Consider the following 18,721-nt stretch of genomic DNA (forward strand, 5'->3'; position numbering starts at 1 on the left):
ATGATAGGCCTATGGTTAAATTACTTGAATCTGACCATGGCATCAGTTGGCCTACTCGGAGCCAGTTAGGTGTGCAGCAGGGTGCAAGACTGTGCCTAAACTGTTTCTGCAGATAAAGGCCTGCTATCAAGATGTTTGACGAAGGTAAATGTAAACATGAACATAATTTAGCCCCCAGCAGAGCCCCCAATCCCTGTAATAACGTCGTTCCATTTTGATAGGGGTATACCGGTTAGTTTTCAACAGAGTATCTGACATGATTTAGGCCAGGGATGGGCAACTCCCGTCCACGGGGCCGGAGTGTTGTTACTTCTCCCCCCATCCCTTGGAAACATACAATTAGTTTAATCAGCTATTCTAAACTGAAGACCATGATTAGTTGATTATTGGAGTCAGTTGTGTTAGTCAGTCCTGGCCCCCGAGGACTGGAATTGCCCACCCCTGATTTAGGCTGTCACCAATGACATTTCGACAAGTATGTTGCTACTTTGCGCTGAAGGGTAGCCATGTTGATGTAGCAGATCAAGCAATTGCTAGACATGTCTCTAGCTGGACATCTAAGCATTAGCTAGTTAAGTGTTGCTTTAGTTAACAATAGCCTTTATAAAAACTAAAATAGCTAGCCCTGTTTTCCAACATGTCAGAAATGACTGGGATGGACGCGTAACGTTGGCAACAAAGTTGTGTTAGCGGCCAAGCTAGCTAACTAAGGTTTGCTAACTGCTTTGTACAGCTGTTTGAATGACAAACGTCAGTTGAATGAATAACTAGTTAACGTTAGCTAGCTAAATATCTGGACACACAGAACAAGTCATACAAAACAAATAACATTTTACTGACTAACGTAGCTAGGTAACGTTAGCTAGCAGGTTAAGTTGGTTTGTGGGCCTTCCTTACCTGGTCCATCTGACGCTGACAGCGCAGGTGAATTCAGCTTCGGTCTCTTTGAGTTGGGAGGTCCGACGTCGAGCAGGTTTTCAGCCATTGTGATCTTTAATGGATTTCTTATTTAATTATTTGAAAAAAGGAAATTCCTGGGACAGAAAAGGTTGTTCTGACAACCTCCACCTTTCTCTAGTTAGCACGTTAGCAAGCGGTTTGCTCGCTAACGTTGGCTAACTGGCTAATTTTCTAGCAGTGAGGGTGAAAATTTCAAAAAAGATGCAACAGCGCCCCGCTTCGCCACCGCCATTCAACCCATGATAATCCAACAACCAACACCCACATTATCGTTAAATAACCCCAATAAAAAAATTCCCATGAAAAATGTACGTTAAAATTAAATCTAAAAACATTAACATGGATTGTATTCCTGTCCCATAAATCGTTAATTTTAGATGTTCAAACAGCTCATTTTTATGACGTCAAATGTCTTCATGTAAAAATGGTTTGAAGCTCCATAAAATGCACAACTGCAAAAAAATTATATATTTTTGCAAAACTGTCAGTAAGAAGCTGTCTCTTCTCCGGTTATCCCCGGTAAACAATACTGCTCCGAACGGCGATAGGGCTCGAGCGCCGCACTTAAGGGGAAATCAGATATACGGGGTATTCTTGCCGACGACGACCGATCGAATTCCCGTTTTTTCGTAAAAAATTCTTCAGAAAAGGTGAAAATACTTCGTTTTCAGGGGAAATTTGCCGTCAAACCTCGGTTTGGATGCTCAATTTCTAAATAAAAATGTGTGATCTACCGAAATCCTAATTCCGAGCCACGACAAGATGGCGGCTGTTGATTCCTTCGGTACAAAAAGTTTTTTTCTCTCTCTTTTCCAGATAGATAGACTGTAGAGGGGGAGGGGTCGCGCAATCACGCCCTACGTAAACCTATGGTAAAAAGCTTCGGTGTGCGTCACACGAAATTCGCCTAAAATTCCGCTACGGGGCGGTAAGAGACCTTGTGAGAATTAGTATTCACCGTAATAACTTGGTAATAAATAGGCTATTGATTCCTCACGTCAATATCGCTGTTGTAAAGGGACGCAGATGATAAATAACATTTGTGAATTCTTCATTCTTCACTAAAATGTGTGGATCAATGTAGCTAGGCCGAAGTCTATCTGATCAGTCTTCTCTGACATGAAATATGGCTAAAATGAAGATGACACAAATAAACAAAAGTTTGGATCCTTTAATTTCTGTACTTTTCTTTCTTGATTTACCTGCCAGGCCTACCTTCCCACTGGCCTCATCTCTCCTGTGTATGTTGGCACACAATGCTGCTTTCCTCCTCCTATCCCCCAAACAAACCCCCCAATGTCCATCTTCTTTTAATAAATGTCAGTGTGATGGACTTTGGACTGTCTAATAAGCCTAATAGGTCTCCACATTAACATCAGGCTCTTGAATCAAGGAACAAAATATATTACTATTGTACTTATGCTAGTTGCAGGGGATTGTTGGTTGTCATAATTATGGTAGAAATATTGCTGCCCTTGCAGCATCTAAAATACTTATTTTGACAAGCCCTTGAAAGATCATACGTAATATATCACTCACACAGTCACCCAGACAGCCAGGCAGACGACAAAACAGTTTGATATTGAAGTGTTCTCCTGTTCATCGATTTTCACAAAAAGTCCAAATCTGGCTCAGGCACATGTACAAAAAGTTGAAACAAAATCATAACTGTGACATCAAATACATATTGCATATGTACATACATAGTGAGTGCCTTGTGCAAATGTATACAGATTATGTTCATCGTGTTTAAAAATGATACATTGGCTATGGTTAATGTGCACAATAACAAATAAACAAACACAATAGCACACTGACTGATTTAAAAAGGCAAATATAAACGAGCAAAAAAACACAACATACATCTCAGATCAACAAATTAAAACACTTTGGCTTTTTTCAATATATATTGTTTTCCCCAGTGTGGAAATAACACATTGGAGCTCATTTACTATAGTTAATTTACCATAGCAGTGAAAGAAAGTGAGTGTGCAATTTAATCGCGAGTGAATTATCAACTTTCTTTTGCTTGTGATGATAGTTTGAATGTGCTAACACACCCACACATATTTAGTATATCTGCAAACCAAACAGTAAAAAGAAGAAAAAAAAACAATATTTTCTCAACAATTCAAATTGTATTTACTATAGTGAAGGCCTGGTAAAAGGACTTTTTCTGCAGAAAGAAACACAGGCTCAGACACTGGTTCAGTTCAAACAATATATATTTAATCTCTCTGTTCTATGCATTCTTGATGTTTAAGCTTATGTTAATTACTGAATAATTAGTTTGTTCGTTGTTGGCTTTTGTCTCCCAATTCGTATTAGATATTGTATAGCATAATTATCCTGTATGGCTCAGTTGGGTCCTGTATGGCCTGGTCGGTAGAGCATGGCGCTTGTAACGCCAGGATTGCGTGTTTGATTCCCAGGACCACCCATATGTAAAATGTATGCACGCATGACTAAGTCATTTTGTATAAAAGTGTCTGCTAAATGGCATATATATTATATATTCTTTAGAATTATACTACTTGGGCTCAATTAAAATAGACTTCTGGAGGCTTAATCCATGTCATGAAAGCTAACAAACAAACAAACCCTAAGGTTGGTTAGAAATGTCAAGAGAGGCAAAGAAAGAAATCAATGACCAATGGCGGGAGTGTATGGGTGAGAAGTGGTAGCAAAAAAAACATAAGTATGTCCATGAAAACACACACACACACACACACACACACACACACACACACACACACACACACCACACACACACACACAAGAACAAAGACACACACACAGAGCAAAGTGGTGAAAACGCCAGACTCAAACAAGCAAAGTCAAAGTCATTCCCTCCCATTCCTCCCCTTTTACCAGAGAGCACAGAGTTTGAGACAGTTTCATTTTTACTTATATTCCCTTTTTTATTTCTCAGTATTGGTGAAGGTTTTAGTAAGAGGGTGGCATGCCCATATCCCTCCTCCCTGTTCTGCCTAGTTCCCTTTAAAAAAAATTGTCCCTTAGATACCAGTCTTGGTTACTGTGCCCTTTCACTCCAAAGTCAACACAAATCGCTACTGTACTCCGTTTCACTCTAACTACCAAAATAAATACAAGTGTGATTCAATGCACAAACACTTACTTAAGCAATCATAAACCAAATAGATACACGATTGATGGTAAATACGATCTGCTTCTGTGGAAGTGACAGATAAAGTATGGCTTTTTTTTTCAAGTGTGATAAATAAAAATATATCCAAATATTTAATACAAAGATCCACAGTACTTTAATTCATAATATAAAAATGGTGTGTGTCGAATTATTAACTATAGTCAGATATATAGAATCTATGAATGTGCTACAAAGTTATTGGAAGTGGAAAGGCATTTGAGGATAAAAATATCAAGAAGGCTGACAATAAGCCACCAAACTTCATCCACACAAGATGTCTAGCAAAAGGCACTGACATTTTAGAAGTACATATTGGTGGTAGGTAAACAAAAGTCCCAAACGTTAAACAGACTCAGAATTTTGGCAAGGGTACATTGGCATAATATGAACAACATATAGCACTTAATTCCGATTTAATACGATTTCTAGATCTTTTTATGGGCACTCACCTTAAAGTTATTGGACATCTGCTTTGATTTGTATCATATGTTTTTAATTTGTCTGATAGCCCACTTAAAGACCCTTAAACTAGCTCTTATTGGTTCTCCCTGCAGATTAGAGTAGAGGTATCCCCAAAGATTACTTGGATAGATTACTCTACCCAAGTCCGAGCATCGACCATTAGGAATTAAAACACAAAACGGACCCTTGATCAGCACCAAGGGGCAACTTCAACTTTCACTCTTTCTCCTTAGTCAAATAGACTTGGGGAAAAAAGCACACGCGCACACACGACACACAGATTTTCATACTACTTTCTGTCTGAAATGTAAGACACAAAAGTGACAGGGCTACAGATGAATCCCCTATAGACCCTTTCTTTCAGAAGTAAAAGCTTGAGCAGAAAAGAGGGGAAAAGGCAAGGTGAGAGAAAAGAGAAAAGCGAGGGAGCACGGAAGAGACCTTGGGCACACCACCCTTCACATAGAATTCACAGAGAATCAGTCAGAGAGAGAGAGAGAGAGAGAGAGAGAGAGAAAAAACAAGTGAGCAAGATGTTAATTTTCTCAAAACAGGAGTTGCAGTTGGAACTGCTGAAGGCGATTCATAATTTCATAAAACATACAATCATCATCATCATTGCTATCATCATCATACTAACTCAACAAAAAATAGTTTTTTTAGGCACTACAAAAAATGTACTTGAAAAGGAAAACGTTGAAAAATATAGGTTGCATTGCACCCAAATAATAACTTGATGAAAGTGGCACATTTTAAGTACATTAATACAGTAGAGCCTCCCTCATGCAGAGGCTGTGATTGGATAAAAGATTAAACGTCCCACCCCTCAAACCAGCATGTCCCACAAAGCTAAAGGCAGCCGTGATTAGCCATTGGTTGAATCTGGTGTCGGTCAAAATAATTTGTTTCTGTGGCAACTAACACAATGTATAGAACTTCATACAAACTTGAGTATTCACTTCAATACACATTAATACATGTTATAACGTGTTAATAAACTGTTTGTAATGAATTCTGTTCCTTTTGGCGAATGTCATACTTTTAACACATTTTATCCCTAAAGATTTTAAGTGCTTTCCCATTTTGATATAACCAAATAGTCCCTTTAATTTCCTACACTATGATTCCCTTAAACGATTTTTAGATTTGTGCTTTTTCAGTATACTTGTTAGAGTATAATCGTTACTTGAAAGTGCTATAACGTATTTGTTCAGTTTTCTTACTGTCAAGACTGCTTGGTATAGGCTACCATCCCATTTTGCCATTTCCATTGAAGAGAGGTCTAGGAGAAGTTGTGTGAGACCAAGTGAGGAGACCTGTGGTTCCGACAGTTATGTTCCACAGACCACTTAAAGAAGCTGTACGGAAGTTTCTTTAAAAAAAAGTGCTTCCTGAAAAGTTGGACATAAAAAAGCGTCAGTGTGAAGATAAATCCCTATGTTGGTTTCCCCTTTAGTATTGGTTCTATGTAGCACATCACAAACACTCTAAGCCATCGTTTCAAAGCAGAAACACCAATAACACTGCTTTTTGTCATTCCCTTATTCTACCCATAACTTCGTGCTTCTTACCCATGATCCACCACTGTCTGGCACGTCATTTATTTCCCTTTACGGTCAGGCGAATAGGCTACAACTGATCAAGTGAAAAACTGAATATGGCACAAACGATAACGATACAATAACAAAATAAATTGCATTGAAAAAACAACTTGTAGTAAAAGAACCACAGCATCATCGGTAGACTAGGTTTGAAATATAAAAAATAAGTCATGCTAAAGATTGTTCCAACCTTTTTTGTGTTTTTGTTCCATATTCATTTCTTGTTCGTTAACGGTTCTTGTCCTGAAGGCACTTCTCTACATATCAACCAAAGCATAAGAAAAATAAAACCTCAACACCAACAAGCAAAAACCCTTTCTCTAATCCTCCTCCTCCCTCCATTATATTGTGCCACAATAACTGTGCTCAACACAGCCCTCCCCCTTCCTATAGAAAAGTGATGAGCCATCATAGCTTGACTACAAGTCAATGTCCAAAGGTCACTCTGTCTGCAGTCACATTTCATCATGTAAAAACATCTGTTTTGGTTCAGAAAGGTGATTAATGGATAAGTTAGGGGGGAAAAAACTCCTCCCATCCCTACAAACCTGTATCTGTAGCTACTTCTGTCTTCAGCTCAGCTCAGAGAAAGGAGTGCTGATCGAGGATCAGTTTCGACTTTAAAATCATAATGAATAGGATTATATGGATAAGGGGGAGCTGATCCTAGATCAGCACTTGATGGATCAAAGGCGTGACATGAAATCCTCCTTATTGAGCTTTGTCAGCTCATTCGCTTCCTCCTCATCCTCTTCCTCAGGCTGTGCCAAGGTACAGGGTACTAGCTCCGGGTCTAGGTCCAGGGTAAGGAGGTGAGGGTCCGTGCCCGTAGCAGGGGGGTGGCCAGCCCCAGTTTGGGGGATTCCTGGTGGGGTTGGAGGAGCGTCCCTGTACCCCTCTGCCCGATCTGCCCTCACCCCGCAGGGCTTGGCCGGGCCTGGCTCTGGCCCTAGTCCTGAAGGAGCTCCAGGAGGTCCTATGGAAGAGGCTTGGGGGGTGAATGTGGAGGAAGAGGAGGAGGTGGGAGGAGTGTAAGAAGAGGATAAGGGAGGAGGAGCTGGCGCATTGGCACCTGCATCAGACTTGGTCGTATTAACGGCGTCCCCTTCCCCCACGGGTCCAACGGCTGCCTGTGATTGGACAGGTTTCACCGGGGGCAAAACAGCAACTAATTGATGTGGCTGTAGCCAAGGCTCAGCCAATAGCTGCCCACCTCTTTCAGCACTCCTGGGATACAGGAAGGTCCTCATTTGACCTTTGCCCTTGACGTTGACTGTACCGCGGTAGTCGAACTCTAACCCCATTCCGCTGAGCGCCGAGTGGCTCTCCTCACTCACCTGTACCCGACACTCCACCCCTGTAGAGTCCATGCGACTCGCAATATTCACTGTGTCTCCCCAGATGTCGTAGAGCAACTTGGTAGTGCCGATCACCCCCGCCGTCAGGGGACCATGGTTGAACCCGATACGGAGCTTAAACCCAAAGCCTAGCATGTTTTTATTGAAGTCGTCCAAAACACCCATCATCTCGAGGGCGAAGTCGAACAGCGCCCTCAGGTGGTTAGAGTTGGGGTGGGAGTCGTCAATGCACTGTTGAGGGTTCAGCCCGGACGCCGCCATGTACGTGGCGCCGATCGTTTTGATCTTCTCCACGTTGGCGAAGTCCGGTTTCCGTAGCAACTCATCGAAGTCGCCGATGAGCTCATTGAGCACTCGGTAACACTCCTTCCCGCCTTCGTAACTTTCCTCGTAGAATTCAGAAAAATTCACAATACTCGCAAAGATGACCCCGGCGTTGTCGTGATTTTTGGAGTACGACTGGGTCACCTTGAGCTGCTCGGCGACGTGGATTGGGATGATGTTGCCTAGCAACCAGTCGGCCTGGTCCCGCATGTTCTGGATCTTGACGCGGTGCTTGTCGGCCTCTATGTTGCCGTGGTAATGGAGACGGTAGCTGACCTCGAACTCGTGGTTCAGGAACCAGACCAATAGGAGGAGGAGGAAGTAGGTGAGTACTGCTTCTGGGACCAGTAGGTCTAGGGGTCTCACGGGGTCCATGGTGTCTGGATGTGGTTCTGGAGTGGACCATGTCTCATTGGTGAGGTTACTGGAAAAGAGAAGGAGAAAATGAGAAGAGGGCAGGAGGTAGATGAGGGCAGACAGAGAGAGAAAGGAGTGGTGTGGTGGCTAGACAGAAAGAGAGAGAAAGAAAGAAAGAAAGAAAGAAAGAAAGAAAGAAAGAAAGAAAGAAAGAAAGTTAAGAAAGGAGGGTGTAGAGAGAGAGTGAGAGAGATAAGAAGGGAGGGTGTAGAGAGAGATGGGTAGACAGAGAGAGAATGTGAGAGATAGAGCGAGAGAGAGATAAAAAGTGAGGGTGTAGAGAGAGGTAGACAGACAGAGCCAGCCAGCCAGACAGTCATGAGACAAGACAGACAGAAAGACATACAGAGAGACAGACAGACCAAGAGACAGACAGACCAAGAGACAGACAGACCGAGAGACAGACAGACAGACCGAGAGACAGACAGACAGACCGAGAGACAGACAGACCGAGAGACAGACAGACCGAGAGACAGACAGACCGAGAGACAGACAGACAGACCGAGAGACAGACAGACAGACCGAGAGACAGACAGACCGAGAGACAGACAGACCGAGACTGACAGACAGACCGAGACAGACAGACAGACAGACCGAGACAGACAGACAGACAGACCGACCGAGACACAGACAGACAGACCGACCGAGACACAGACAGACAGACCGACCGAGACACAGACAGACAGACCGACCGAGACACAGACAGACAGACCGACCGAGACACAGACAGACAGACAGACAGACAGAGACAGACAGACCGAGACAGACAGACCGAGACAGACAGACAGACAGACAGACAGACAGACGGGAGGGGGTTGATATCGTTACGCAGCAGTTGCATTACCATGAACCACACCCATTCAGTGTCTACCGTACCACGCTATACATGCCAAGCACTTTCACAACTTAAATCACTTGGCTATAGGCTCAAAGATACCCATCATAGCATCAATTCAACTCATTATCCCTCTTGTTAAAAAAGGCCAACATGGTCCTTCATGATGTATGTATTATTTCAGATCCTCTACCTGCAGCATCTCTCCCACAGTTGAGCTTAACCCGTGGCTCGTATAAATAGGACCAGCTAGCCAGTCTGACTCACAGGATCTGTCCCAAATGGAACTCTATTCCCTATGGGCCCTGGTCAAAAGTAGTGCACTAAGTAGAGAATAGGGTGCCTTTGAGATGCAGGCATAGCCACTGCTGCTGACATTTAGCTGCTATGATTACACCAGCCATACTTCACAGTTTGAGAAAAGAGAGGAGAGGAGAGAGGGAGAAAAGAGAGTGAGAGAGGGAGAGAGTGAAGAGAGAGGGAGAAAAGAGAGTGAGAGAGGGAGAGAGTGAAGAGAGAGGGAGAAAGAGAGAGAGAGATAGAAAGAGAAAGATAGAAAGACGGCCCCTCTTCTCTCCTTTCACCCCCGTCACCCTCCCAAATGTCACTCATCCATCAACATTCTGTGTTTCCATGGCAACACTCACCCCATCGCTGGAGAACTGTCATTACTGGAGCTGCAAGACAGAGTGACTCCCGTCAGTTACACACACACACACACGGCTGACTGATTCATATCAACCTCTTAGAATGACTCCTGTGAGTTAAACACAGCGATAACACATTCCAACACACTCACACTCCAACACACTTACTCACACACACAACTTGGCTCACAAACAGATGAATATGAACATTTCCCAAGAGCCACTGGGAGGGAGAGGTATATTGTGTATTATTGTGCATATTGTGTATGTCATAAAATGCTGACTTATGGCTGACTAATGGCAAATAAACTGCAAGCTATACAATAAATAAATAAAAAATTGAGCTTAAAGTTTTAACATTATAACATAAGTTATAACATCTTCAAAATGTTGTAAAGTTTCAAATGTTTCAACCCGCTACCCTCTAGAAGGCGGAGACAGTACAGGTGCATCAAAGCTGGGACCGAGAGACTGAAAAAAAGCTTTTTATCTCCAGGCCATCAGACTGTTAAACAGTCACCACTAGCCAGCCTCCGCCCAGTACCCTGCCCTGAACTTTAGTCACTGATACTAGCCGGATACCACCCGGTACTCTACCCTCCACCTTAGAGACTGCTGCCCTATGTACACAGTCATGGAACACTGTTTACATCCTGTTTTACCCACTTCATATGTATACACTGTATTCTAGTTGCTCATCCTATATAACTACTGTTGTACACACCTTTTCTATTCATATATTGTCCATAATGCCTATACACACAATCATATACAGTACCAGTCAAAACTTTGGACACACCTACTCATTCAAGGGTTTTTCTTTATTTTTACTATTTTCTACATTGTAGAATACGTCAAAACTATGAAATAACACATATGGAATCATGTAGTAACCAAAAAAAAGTGTTAAACAAATCAAAATATATTTTATATTTGAGATTCTTCAAAGTAGCCACCCTTTGCCTTGATCACAGCTTTGCACACTCATGGCATTCTCTCAACCAGCTTCATGAGGTAGTCACCTGGAATGCATTTGTTAAAAGTTAATTTGTGGAAATGAATCCTTCTTAATGCGTTTGAGTCAATCAGTTGTGTTGTGACAAGGTAGGGGTGGTAAATAGAAGATAGCCCTATTTGGTAAAATACCAAGTCCATATTATGGCAAGAACAGGTCAAATAAGCAAAGAGAAACGACAGTTCATCAATACTTTAAGACATGAAGGTCCGTCAATACGGAAAATGTAAAGAACTTTGAAGGTTTCTTCAAGTGCAGTCGCAAAAACCATCAAGCGCTATGATGAAACTGGCTCTCATGAGGACCGCCACAGGAAAGGAAGACCCAGAGTTACCTCTAATGCAGAGGATACATTCATTAGAGTTACCATCCTTAGAAATTGCAGCCCAAATAAATGCTTCACAGAGTTCAAGTAACAGACACATCTCAACATCAACTGTTCATAGGAGACTGCATGAATCAGACCTTCATGGTGGAATTGCTGCAAAGAAACCACCACTAAAGGACACCAATAAGAAGAACAGACATGCGGATTGCTAATATTGATATATTTCTTAATTCCTTTCTTTTATTTTGGGGATTTGAGTGTATTGTTTTGTATTGTCAGGTATTACTGCACACTCGCGATAACATCTGCAAAGTATGTGTACGCAAAAAATTGGATAGGATTTGATTCAAGTTCTGAATGGGTCGTAAATACGTATAGGCTGCAGTACTCACCCTGTCCTGTTGAGGGGGCTGTGGAGCAGCACTAGTAGAGCCACACCAACAGCCGTGGCCAGGGCAGATCTCATCCAGAAACTCAGCTGGCAGAAGTTACAGTACTGGATGATGGCTATGGTCACTGCACAGCACAGGAACATGGTTACCTAGAGGGAGGACACAAAACAGTTGTTTGTGTAAACAGAAATTCAAATTTTCCTCAATGCTTCTATATGAGAAGAAATCGGGAATTGGAATTTCAGGTTATTTCCCAAATTGACTGAACTGAAATGGAACTTTACCCTGGTACACAAGAGTACTCACACAATATATTACATATGGTAACATAAACATACTCAATGCTCTTGACACTTAGTCCCATACACTTGAGAACACCTATTATTGTAAATAAGTATTGTTAGCAGTAATGCATTTGCCATCTGTCATCTAGACCAGCGTTCAAACCCATTTTGACCATCCCTGACTAGAACCCCATGTCTGCCAGTCTGCCCTCCTCCTTTACCCTCTCTATCTTTCCTTACCTGGATGGGCAGGTGGAGGCTGCAGGCGAGGTGCGAGAACACGGACACGGCAGGAAGTGAGACCAGCACGGCCCCGATCACATGACGGGGGATCCAGCCTGACACCACCCTCAGCAAGGTCTGGGTACAGCTCAACACGTTGTCCAGGTAGAACGTCATACTACAGGGGGCCGAGGGGGAGGAGGTGAGTAAAGAAGGGACAAGTAAATAGCAAAAAAGGACAACATTGTGATACACTGACTCACATCCCTATCAGTTCTCTCTTACACCCTCTACCCCTCTCTCTCTCCCTCCCTCCCTTTACCTAATTTCTCATCCCTCCATATAGCAACAGGGAGACCAACTGCAGCAGACACTTTTCACTTTACCCACCCTCTCTCCCTCCCACTATCTCCCCCCTCCATCCCTCACCGTATGGACAGCACCAGGGAGACCAGCTCTAACAGACCAGCAGCGGTAGCCAATCCCAGGACGGTTGCTGGAGGCGTCTCCATGGTGACCATGGGAACCAGGAAGCAGGCCAAGGTGAGGGCGAGGAACACAGAGCAGGATAGGAGAACATCCAGGAAGGAGCTGAAGGTAGGGCTGGCGAAGGTCTGCACCGGGGCCTGGGTCTCCACCTGGAGGGGAGAGAGTAGTCAGAGACATAGAGAGAAGGTCTGCACCGGGGCCTGGGTCTCCACCTGGAGGGGAGAGAGTAGTCAGAGACATAGAGAGAAGGTCTGCACCGGGGCCTGGGTCTCCACCTGGAGGGGAGAGAGTAGTCAGAGACATAGAGAGAAGGTCTGCACCGGGGCCTGGGTCTCCACCTGGAGGGGAGAGAGTAGTCAGAGACATAGAGAGAAGGTCTGCACCGGGGCCTGGGTCTCCACCTGGAGGGGAGAGAGTAGTCAGAGACATAGAGAGAAGGTCTGCACCGGGGCCTGGGTCTCCACCTGGAGGGGAGAGAGTAGTCAGAGACAGAGAGAAGGAGAGGAGAAAGGAACGGTGCTTAGACAGTTGGGATGAGAGGCGAACAACACAGGGACAGAGAGAGGAGATAAAGTTCAGATTACTACTACTATAATGTGGTCAAACTGTTAGAACTGAAATATCTTATACACACCAGCAGGGGGCTTTGTATGAACACGTGGTCGATACGGCTTTGACTGACACGGATTGAGGGTGTCTATGTGTGTGTGTGTGTGTGTGTGTGTGTGTACCTCCTCCTGGTAGCTGATGCGGTAGGCTGTCTCCAAAGGTCTCTCCAGGAAGTTGAGGCTCAGCTTGTTGATGGGAGGCTTGAAGAAGTAGTCCTTCATCAGACTTGAAAGACAGGAGAATAGATTGAGGAAAAGACCGGTAGAGGGTTTCACGGTGGAATCCTAACTTGAACTTGACATCTGCATGCATGACTTGAATCATCCATTGACATCCATGCATTATTTACGTGATCATCGAGGTTAAGTGCATGCATCTCAAGCTGGGATTCCTCCCTTAGTGACCGACTTAAAATATATACGCTGTCAACACTAATCACCATAGCACTGTTGGTAATCCTAAACCACCCAAGCCATGGACTGTTCTCTCTGCTTCCTCACGGCAAGTGGTGCCGGTGTATCAAGTCTGATACCAACAGGCTCCTGAACAGCTTCTATCCCCAAGCCATAAGACTGCTAAATAGCTAACAAATGGCTACACAGACGATCTATGTCTATCTAAGTTGACCTTTTAGTTATTTTTATTCTTGCACTGTCTCAATGCACACTCACGCACACTGACACGCTCAACACAACCATAACATGCACACACATATATACTGACTCTATACACACACACACAATATTCATATACTCTGCTGCTACTCTGTTTATCATATATTCTGATGCCTAGTCACCTTACCCCTATACATATCTACCTCTATAGATCCAGTATCCCTGTACATTATAATATGGTACTGGAACTGACCCTGTATATAGTATGTTTACCCCTATACATATCTACCTCTATAGATCCAGTATCCCTGTACATTATAATATGGTACTGACCCTGTATATAGTATGTTTACCCCTATACATATCTACCTCTATAGATCCAGTATCCCTGTACATTATAATATGGTACTGACCCTGTATATAGTATGTTTACCCCTATACATATCTACCTCTATAGATCCAGTATCCCTGTACATTATAATATGGTACTGGAACTGACCCTGTATATAGTATGTTTACCCCTATACATATCTACCTCTATAGATCCAGTATCCCTGTACATTATAATATGGTACTGGAACTGACCCTGTATATAGTATGTTTACCTCTATACATATCTACCTCTATAGATCCAGTATCCCTGTACATTATAATATGGTACTGGAACTGACCCTGTATATAGTATGTTTACCCCTATACATATCTACGTCTATAGATCCAGTATCCCTGTACATTATAATATGGTACTGGAACTGACCCTGTATATAGTATGTTTACCCCTATACATATCTACCTCTATAGATCCAGTATCCCTGTACATTATAATATGGTACTGACCCTGTATATAGTATGTTTACCTCTATACATATCTACCTCTATAGATCCAGTATCCCTGTACATTATAATATGGTACTGACCCTGTATATAGTATGTTTACCCCTATACATATCTACCTCTATAGATCCAGTATCCCTGTACATTATAATATGGTACTGACCCTGTATATAGTATGTTTACCTCTATACATATCTACCTCTATAGATCCAGTATCCCTGTACATTATAATATGGAACTGGAACTGACCCTGTATATAGTATGTTTACCCCTATACATATCTACCTCTATAGATCCAGTATCCCTGTACATTATAATATGGTACTGGAACTGACCCTGTACAGCGTCTTACTTTCTCCTGTCCTTCTTATTTCTTATTTTTATTTCTCCTGTGTTTTTGTTCTACCGTATGTTATTTTTGTTAGTACTACATTGATATTGATTAGTGCATTATTGGATTTAGAGTTTGTAAGAAAAAGGCCTTTCACTTTAAACCTAAGGTAGGCTAATCCCTGATCTGCCAAGACATGCCCAGTTCTGCTCCTAAATCAAATAAAATGTTATTGGTCACATACACATATTTAGAAGACGTTATTGCGAGTGTAGCAAAATGCTTGTGTTCCTAGCTCCAACAGTGCAGTAGTATCTAACATCAGTGCAGTAGTATCTAACAGCAGTGCAGTAGTATCTAACAATAGTGCAGTAGTATCTAACAACAGTGCAGTAGTATCTAACAGCAGTGCAGTAGTATCTAACAACAGTGCAGTAGTATCTAACAGCAGTGCAGTAGTATCTAACAACAGTGCAGTAATATCTAACAACAGTGCAGTAGTATCTAACAGCAGTGCAGTAGTATCTAACAACAGTGCAGTAATATCTAACAACAGTGCAGTAGTATCTAACAACAGTGCAGTAGTATCTAACAACAGTGCAGTAGTATCTAACAACAGTGCAGTAATATCTAACAGCAGTGCAGTAGTATCTAACAACAGTGCAGTAGTATCTAACAACAGTGCAGTAATATCTAACAACAGTGCAGTAGTATCTAACAACAGTGCAGTAGTATCTAACAACAGTGCAATAGTATCTAACAACAGTGCAGTAGTATCTAACAGTGCAGTAGTATCTAACAACAGTGCAGTAGTATCTAACAACAGTGCAGTAGTATCTAACAACAGTGCAATAGTATCTAACAACAGTGCAGTAGTATGTAACAGCAGTGCAGTACTATCTAACAGCAGTGCAGTAGTATCTAACAACAGTGCAGTAGTATCTAACAACAGTGCAATAGTATCTAACAACAGTGCAGTAGTATCTAACAACAGTGCAGTAGTATCTAACAGCAGTGCAGTAGTATCTAACAACAGTGCAATAGTATCTAACAACAGTACAGTAGTATCTAACAACAGTGCAGTAGTATGTAACAGCAGTGCAGTACTATCTAACAGCAGTGCAGTAGTATCTAACAACAGTGCAGTAGTATGTAACAGCAGTGCAGTAGTATCTAACAACAGTGCAGTAGTATCTAACAACAGTGCAATAGTATCTAACAACAGTGCAGTAGTATCTAACAACAGTGCAGTAGTATCTAACAACAGTGCAGTAGTATCTAACAACAGTGCAATAGTATCTAACAACAGTGCAGTAACAACAGTGCAGTAGTATCTAACAGCAGTGCAGTAGTATCTAACAGCAGTGCAGTAGTATCTAACAACAGTGCAATAGTATCTAACAACAGTGCAGTAGTATCTAACAGCAGTGCAGTAATATCTAACAACAGTGCAGTAGTATCTAACAACAGTGCAGTAGTATCTAACAGCAGTGCAGTAGTATCTAACAACAGTGCAGTAGTATCTAACAGTGCAGTAGTATCTAACAACAGTGCAGTAGTATCTAACAACAGTGCAGTAGTATCTAACAACAGTGCAATAGTATCTAACAACAGTGCAGTAGTATCTAACAGCAGTGCAGTACTATCTAACAGCAGTGCAGTAGTATCTAACAACAGTGCAATAGTATCTAACAACAGTGCAGTAGTATCTAACAACAGTGCAGTAGTATCTAACAACAGTGCAATAGTATCTAACAACAGTGCAGTAACAACAGTGCAGTAGTATCTAACAACAGTGCAGTAGTATCTAACAGCAGTGCAGTAGTATCTAACAACAGTGCAGTAGTATGTAACAGCAGTGCAGTAATATCTAACAGCAGTGCAGTTGTATCTAACAACAGTGCAGTAGTATCTAACAACAGTGCAGTAGTATCTAACAGCAGTGCAGTAGTATCTAACAACAGTGCAGTAGTATCTAACAACAGTGCAGTAGTATCTAACAGTGCAATAGTATCTAACAACAGTGCAGTAACAACAGTGCAGTAGTATCTAACAACAGTGCAGTAGTATCTAACAGCAGTGCAGTAGTATCTAACAACAGTGCAGTAGTATGTAACAGCAGTGCAGTAATATCTAACAGCAGTGCAGTTGTATCTAACAACAGTGCAGTAGTATCTAACAACAGTGCAGTAGTATCTAACAGCAGTGCAGTAGTATCTAACAACAGTGCAGTAGTATCTAACAACAGTGCAGTAGTATCTAACAGCAGTGCAGTAGTATCTAACAACAGTGCAGTAGTATCTAACAGCAGTGCAGTAGTATCTAACAACAGTGCAGTAGTATCTAACAACAGTGCAATAGTATCTAACAGTGCAATAGTATCTAACAGCAGTGCAGTAGTATCTAACAACAGTGCAGTAGTATCTAACAACAGTGCAGTAGTATCTAACAGCAGTGCAGTAGTATCTAACAACAGTGCAGTTGTATCTAACAACAGTACAGTAGTAAATAACAGCAGTGAAGTAGTATCTAACAACAGTGCAGTAGTATCTAACAACAGTGCAGTAGTATCTAACAACAGTGCAGTAGTATCTAACAACAGTGCAGTAGTATCTAACAACAGTGCAGTAGTATCTAACAACAGTGCAGTAGTATCTAACAACAGTGCAGTAGTATCTAACAACAGTGCAGTAGTATCTAACAGTGCAGTAGTATCTAACAACAGTGCAGTAGTATCTAACAACAGTGCAGTAGTATCTAACAACAGTGCAGTAGTATCTAACAACAGTGCAGTAGTAAATAACAACTAGTCCAGGGTCAGCTTTAGACTGTCAATCATTCCACTAAAGCCACCTACTATCGCCCAACGCTAATATGCTCCTCTAAACTGGTTCAGAGTCAGGGTTTATGACTGAACTCTGGTCTAGGTTATTTAGATGTACTGAACTCAAAACAGTTCATAAGTAAAGTCAAAAGCCACCATACTCCCTCCTGTCCTCACCTGTCCTCCTTGATGACATCAACAAAATGGACGTCACTCTTCTCCCTGAAGTTCTTGGAGCGTAGCGGGATGAGGGCGGAGTGGTCCATGCCTGTGCCTCCCGGTCCCGCCCCTCCTGGACCCCCCATACCCAGGCTGGTACCCGTCCCTGTGCCCGTACTGGTCTTCTTTTCTTTCTCCTGGAGCATGTCGCATAGAGAGCTCTGGCTGGCCATTACCAAGTCCTCCAGTGGAGGACTGAGAATGCCATTCAGAGCCCTGGGGCTGCAGCCTGGAGTAAACTACAGAAGAAGAAGGAGAGAGAGGGATGTGTGTTAGACAAGTGTGTGGTGCAGGTGTGTGTTATTAGTAGGTGTGTGGTAAGCTACGTTGGCATAGCAGTGTGTTGTCAGTGTGTGTGTTTGTGTGTGTGTGTGTGTGTGTGTGTGTGGATGCGTCCTTGCGTGCCTGCATAGGCGTGTGATCTACCTTGGCGCTGTTAGTCTTATGTTCATCCTGGCATCCATTGAGTCCGGCCCCCTCCTCTGTCTGCTCCCCATTCACAGTGCAGGACACACAGAGGGCAGCAGCCCCCCCAGGCATGAGGGCAGAGGTGTGGGGGCGAGGGCACGGGGTCAGGATGTCCTGAGAACAACCACACTGAGCATGCTCTAACTTCCTCCCTGAGATCAGGTAGGTCTTCATCCCTGCAGAGGGGAAACACACACAGCTGTCAATACACAAGAACACACACTTAATAATACACAGACAACCACCATAACACACACACTTAATAATACACAGACAACCACCATAACATACACACTTAATAATACACAGACAATCACCA

The 18,721-nt window shown here is 42.7% G+C and overlaps 2 protein-coding genes across 5 annotated transcripts in view; both read right to left on the reverse strand.

The window, feature by feature from the left end:
- LOC106590442 (histone lysine acetyltransferase CREBBP) overlaps positions 1–1,757 on the reverse strand; it is a 73,776-nt gene extending 72,019 nt beyond the window's left edge. For all 4 annotated transcript variants that reach the window (XM_014181510.3, XM_014181517.3, XM_014181503.3 and 1 more), the window contains exon 1: positions 898–1,757. In XM_014181510.3, the coding sequence (XP_014036985.3) occupies positions 898–985 (88 nt within the window). In that variant the 5' untranslated portion in view covers positions 986–1,757. The remainder of the gene's footprint in view (positions 1–897) is intronic.
- A 354-nt stretch (positions 1,758–2,111) lies between these two features.
- Positions 2,112–18,721, reverse strand: part of LOC106590466 (adenylate cyclase type 9) — a 108,763-nt gene continuing 92,153 nt past the window's right edge. Inside the window, exons 6-13 of the mRNA XM_082966178.1 lie at positions 18,361–18,578; positions 17,893–18,173; positions 13,235–13,337; positions 12,444–12,652; positions 12,033–12,192; positions 11,509–11,657; positions 9,774–9,803; positions 2,112–8,298 (exon numbers count right to left, since the gene is read on the reverse strand). Of these exons, the coding sequence (XP_082822304.1) occupies positions 6,879–8,298; positions 9,774–9,803; positions 11,509–11,657; positions 12,033–12,192; positions 12,444–12,652; positions 13,235–13,337; positions 17,893–18,173; positions 18,361–18,578 (2,570 nt within the window). The 3' untranslated portion in view covers positions 2,112–6,878. The remainder of the gene's footprint in view (positions 8,299–9,773; positions 9,804–11,508; positions 11,658–12,032; positions 12,193–12,443; positions 12,653–13,234; positions 13,338–17,892; positions 18,174–18,360; positions 18,579–18,721) is intronic.

Source organism: Salmo salar, chromosome 02 (genome assembly GCF_965601325.2).
Source record: "Salmo salar chromosome 02, fSalSal1, whole genome shotgun sequence".
Classification (NCBI taxonomy): Eukaryota; Metazoa; Chordata; class Actinopteri; order Salmoniformes; family Salmonidae; genus Salmo; species Salmo salar.